The 6,045-nt window shown below is 35.9% G+C and overlaps 1 protein-coding gene across 1 annotated transcript; it reads right to left on the reverse strand.

The window, feature by feature from the left end:
* Nucleotides 1–4,159: 4,159 nt before the first annotated feature.
* Nucleotides 4,160–5,607, reverse strand: LOC114578777 (alcohol dehydrogenase 1-like). Its single transcript, XM_028692246.1, has 3 exons — nucleotides 5,343–5,607; nucleotides 4,620–5,174; nucleotides 4,160–4,278 (listed from the first exon to the last, which is right to left on the reverse strand). Exons 1-3 carry the CDS (start codon nucleotides 5,605–5,607, stop codon nucleotides 4,160–4,162), a joined length of 939 nt encoding a protein of 312 aa, XP_028548079.1.
* Nucleotides 5,608–6,045: the final 438 nt, after the last annotated feature.

The following is a 6,045-nucleotide window of genomic DNA, read 5'->3' on the forward strand; positions in this document are numbered from 1 at the left end:
TATTTATATTTACAACATGAAAATTTAATTTTAAAAATGGACTCCAATTGAAAATCCACCCAACAAACTAGACCACTTCAAGTGATTTTTTAGAGAGGGGTCCTCTGCCTTCTCACTGTGAAGCCCATGATCTATTTCATCTAGCCATATAAGTAATGAAACTGAACCCTAGCTGCATTTCTAGTGGGTTGGTCTATAGGGATTAGCAAGTCATGGTTAGGTGTACCAAACTTGTGCTTAGAGAGCCTTTGTCCCTGAAGGCTTTAGCGACTTGCCATTGCACCAATTGATGTGGTGAATGACATGGCACGCAAGTTGCTGAGTGATGATCAACTGGGTGGGTGTCATGGCGGGGCATGAGTCGCTAACACCACTAGCAACTGGGCTTGGCTAAAAAAAGGATGATCTGCATTATCACCGTGAGAGCCGTGGGAGAAATGAAAAAAGTTGCATTAGACTTATGAGTTAGGAGTTTTGAGAAGGAGAAGCTCTCCATCTCAAATCTCACTGTTAGAAGTCATCTCGGAGCTCATTCTGCTGGTAAAGCCGCTAGCAATTTCTCCACCAGATCTAGTCGACGATTGCCAGATCACGCTCGTTCTAAACCAAAGTTGCCCATCTCTAACGAGAAAGCATTGTGAGTTTTTCTTTTAGAAAATTTTGACTGAGTTAGATCAAAATTATTTTGTGCAGTATAATTTTTTTTAAATTTTTTGGAAAATATATATGTGAGTTAATTATTTTGCAGAATAGTTCTGTAATAATAAAGAATTGATTAATTTAATTTTTTCAATAAAATGTTTAAATGAGTTTAGTAGTAGTTATAAGTTCAATAATTTTTTTAAGCATTTTTTTACTTGATTAACTACTACTAATACAACAATATCAAGCCTTTATCCCACTATGTGGGGTCGGCTACATGAATCATTTTTCTCTATTATGTTTTGTTAATAGTCAAATTTTCATTTAAATCTAATAAAGAAAGATCATTTCTAGTTTCTAACAAAGTTTTGTTAGGTCTACCACTACCTTTCCTAACATGAACCAAATCTAATACATCTACTCTCATAAACGGGTCATCGGAAGGCTGCCGTTTTATGTGACCAAACCATCTAAGGCGACTCTCTCTATTCTTATTGGCCACTGGTGCTACTCCAAACTTTTCACATATATGCTCGTTACGTATCCTTTCTCTAAGAGTAAAGCCACTTATTCACCTGAGCATCCTCATCTCCGCAACACTTAATTTAATATTATGCTCCTCTTTTAATGGCCAACATTCTGTGTCATAAAAGCATTGCAGGTCTCACCATCATTTTATAGATATCCCTTAAGTTTGAGTGGTACTTTTCTATCACACAACAAGCCTGATGCATTCCTCCACTTCAACCAACCAACTTGAATTTTATTAATAATATCCTCATCTATTTCACCATCACTCTAAACAATAGATCTAAGATATCTAAAATGTGTACTCTTATTAATGACTTCACTTAAAGTTATAAACCCCCTCATTAGATCTATTACTACTAAAATTATACTCAATGTATTCAGTTTTAGATCTATTCAAATGAAAATCCTTAGACTCTAATGTTGACCTCCATAATTCAAGTTTACCTTCAACTACCTCTCTAATCAACAAAGAAGAATGTCATCAACAAAAAGCATACACCAAAATACATCCTCTTGCAAATGTCTAGTCAGAACATTCATGACTAAAGCAAAAAGTTATGAGCTTAAGGCTGATCCTTGATGCAATCCAACTGCAATAGGAAAATACTTGGTCAAACCACCTTGCGTTTGAACACAAGTAACAACTCCTGCATACATATTCTTTATGACTTGAATATAAGCATTATTAACCCCTTTCTTATGTAGAACTCTCTATAGCACTTCTCTTGGAACTTTATCATATACTTTCTCTAAATTAATAAAAATCATATGTAGATCTCCTTATTCTCTCTATACTTATCCATCAACCTCTCAATAAATGTATAGCTTTCATAGTAGACCTACCCGGTATGAATCCATCTTGATTTTGAGAAACATTAGTATCATGATGTAACCTATTTTCTATAACTCTCTCTCATAGTTTTAAAGTATGTCACATCAACTTAATTCATCTATAATTCGCACAATCTTGTGTGTCACCTTTATTCTTAAAAATAGGAATCAACACACTTATTCTCCACTCATCTGACATCTTTTTAGTCTTCAAAATAATATTAAAAGTTCAGTAAGCAAAGGAATTCATTCATCTTCTAAGCATTTCCACATCTCTATTGGAATATCATCAGGTCTAACAGTTTTTTCAATTTTCATTTTCTTTAAATCCTCTTTATCTTCAATTTTACTAATACACTAATAAAAATAAAAATATCTATTTTCATTTAGAGTGCTGAGGTCACTAAAGTCAATCGTATTTTCACAATCTTCATTAAAAAGCTTAACAAAATATCTCATGCACCTTTGTTGAATATCCTCTCCTAAAAAAACATCTTTTTTTACTTTATTAACTAATGAAAAAATATGATCATATAAAATTAGAAGAATATTTAGAATATCATTGTGAGTTGTAGTGCAGTAATAAATTTAAAATTTTATTATATAAGCAAAGTCGCTGGCTAAAAAGATTTAATTAATTTTTAAAATGGTTGATTATAAACTTTTTAAGTTGTAGTGATTTGGATAAGGAGCTTATAGCGCATTAAGCATTGTATTTTAATTATAAACCTGTTATTAGTCTATGTTAATCATATAAAATGCTTGAATGGGTGCTCGACATCACTTACGATCCTGCATAATGGCCAGTTGAATATCGATGATCAGTTTTCACCTATATATACAGGAGGTAGAATTCATCTATTACAATCCTGACATACACAAATCTATAGCAGGTTAAAATACATGTTCTTAAGGCATTTAAGTATGACACGTTAAGATGTATAGTGAAGTTGGTATGTCGTATACCTGTGAGAAATAATTTTGTCGCAACTTATGTTAATGAAGAAGTCTATAATCTATATATGAAGTTTTGTTGTATCATGCTTCTAGAGAACTTATTTTTTATGTTATTGACACAATGAGTATTGAAATAACCAATGTCGATAATCTGAATGTCCATATTAGGGATTCCTATAACTTCGATCATGAGCTTGAAAGAAGTACAACCACTCAAATGCAAGTGACAGATGCAGTTCCATCTGTACAATAAGTGTTTAAATAACTTTATGTTCAATCATCCTACCTCTACTATGTTGAATGTCACAACTGTTTTGTTGAATTCCTGCTACTCGATAGGTTCATTTAAAATTAAGCTGATCAAATTATGGCAGCGTCATCAATATAATAATCTTGTTGTAACATGTGTGAAGGAGAAGGTTATGAGTGTATCAGGCCTACACTTGTTGAAGGGTATGAGACAATGAGTAGTAATTTTATTGAACAGTCTGCTAATAGTACAGGTGACTCAGCATCTAATTTAGGTGAATATGATACAACAAATTATTATGTCCTGCAAAATCTCATTAGAAATTATTGTGTTAGGACTATCAGTACAGAAGAATGTATGATTTGCAATAATGATTTTGCATATTCAAGAGTGGGATGAGGATATTGCCTTTCACGATGCAAGTGAGAGGAATATAGCTAGAGAAGAATTACATATTTAAGATAAATTAGTTGAAGGGATGTGCTTTGCAAGTAAGAAAAAACATACTGTTCGCCTTATATGATTAATTTATATTGAATTTATAATACTAACATTGAACAAACAGAAGTTAATCGTAGCATGTTTACAATATGGAGCTGCTTTTAGGCCTTGCTTATGGCGTTTGCATGCTAGTTCAAGCAAGCACTTTAGGGGAGCGTAGAAGATTTCTAGTCTAAGAAATGATCACACATGCATAACTCGGATGCTTTTGATTAGACACAGACAATACACCTTTAGATTTATCAGCTACTTCATGGTGCCAGCAATTAGACAACATATAGACCTAAAACCCAAGGAGATAATAGGCCATATGGAAGCCAAATTCAATATTATGGTGTCCTACATCTAGGCATGAGATGCTAGAGGAAAGGCCACTAGAGTTATCTTTAGTAGTTAAGAGTGTATAGGACATTTAACTTGTTCATGAAAGTCATTACCTTAGTTATGCTAGAATGACGCTGGCGGCGGAGGCGACACGGCGACGGACAAGAACATGCGAGCTGCAAGAACTCGCAACTCACACAAGACCCAAGAACTTCTTGGAAGTGGGATCACCACCTGAAATCCTTCAGGATACAGAAACCCAAAACAAGAGTAAAACTAAATTCTTATTCATCTCAACCATCTCTCTATTACAAGTGTTAGCTATGTATATATAGCCAAAAGAAGCAACATACTAGGCTACACAAACAAAAAAAAGCATTACACCTATATAGAAATACAAAATATCATATGAAATTAAATGGCTGTGAAGTTCAACATGATCAATGGCTCAGCTCCGACGTCATTCTACCGGGGTAGGAGAAACTTCAGACTCATATGAATATGTTCGGTTGGCCGCCATAAGGAGGCGGATTTGGTTGGCTAAATCGATCTAGATATTCCCACCCGGTATCAATTTGCCTACCAATCTTTAATTTCTCAATTGTAGTATAAGCATATGTAATTGGCTTATCATAATCCTTGGAATTCAGAAACTCGTTTATACCAAAAATGGTTACAATGGATCTTATTTTTGGCTTTGCAATGTTGAGCGTTGCCCCCAACCCTATGAAAATACTACAACCGGGAATACAAACTTTGTCGAGAGGAGTAGATGGATCAAGCTTGCCAAAACAACCATCATGAACTGCTGTGTATTCACTGAAGGTTGAAGTTCCAAGGAAGTGGTGGATGGAAGTTCCTTTTACTGTAAATCTTGATCTTCTATCGCTTAACATTATACTTCTATCAGTATCAATCCACAACAAATCACACATATTATTCTTTTCTGATTTACAATGCACACCTTCCTTGCTTTCGCCTATGAAGATAGGAAGAACATTGTCTCCTTCCTTGAGTTCATTAACACCCTCACCAATACATTCAACAATTTCTTTGGCTTTGTGGCCGAAGATGCGAGGAAATAAGGGAGTATGATGCTTAGCCTCCCAACAATAGAGATTGGTGCGGCGAAGCGAAGCTTACTTGATCTTATCATAATTATCATCTGCGGGTTGCTCCAAATCAAAAACTCCATCGAACATGTCATCATCATACGCGTCGTACACAGGATTAGACAACGGATTCGACAACGGATCTTCAAGTTCTTCGAAACTGAACTCGATCGAGCGTGGGGTGGAAGACTGACGAGGTGTTCTTTCAAACACATCTTTGTGGGTAGAAGAGATTTGATCATCTGAGATGCCCTCGCCATTGTCAAAGGTTCGTAAGGATTTAGTTGGAATGAGGGATCTCGAATCCGTCGTGGCAGCATACTTGCCCCGAACACCATTAAAGTCCCGGCCAAGGGAGCTCAAGTTTTCCCTTCGTTCAATCCTTGATAGTCGTAGTTTGAGTCGTGACAATTCTTGTAGAAGATCTTCAATTTCTTCATCTTGATGTGATAACTGCATCGTCCACCAAGAAAGCATCTTGCTCTATTTTGGTGCTAATTTCTGGACCAAGAATTAAGAATTATGTTGTTTTTGGCGCTCGGAATGGCATCAGAAGCGGGCATCGAACAGGACGTCTGGATGGAACATAGTGGCTGGACTGTGGCTATTTTTTTTTTCTTTTATTTATTTGGACCCTACGAACCACTTGACGCTGAACACGCACAAACAGGTCTCGGCCAAGCAGATCTACAAGATCTTCAAAGCAAGCAATAGCCTCCAAAGGAAATGGAATGGACGGCCCAACACTCGGGCGGGACAAAAAGAGCAAAACTAGAATCACCACCGGCGTTCAGCGCTACTGTGCTTTCTATTGGAGGCTTAAGCGTTGACGAGTACAATGGCTTTGATGAGCAAGTTTTGACCATTTTCTCAGAGAAGAATGAATTCAAAGAAATT

Source organism: Dendrobium catenatum, unplaced genomic scaffold (genome assembly GCF_001605985.2).
Source record: "Dendrobium catenatum unplaced genomic scaffold, ASM160598v2 original_scaffold_153559, whole genome shotgun sequence".
In the NCBI taxonomy this organism is placed as follows: domain Eukaryota; kingdom Viridiplantae; phylum Streptophyta; class Magnoliopsida; order Asparagales; family Orchidaceae; genus Dendrobium; species Dendrobium catenatum.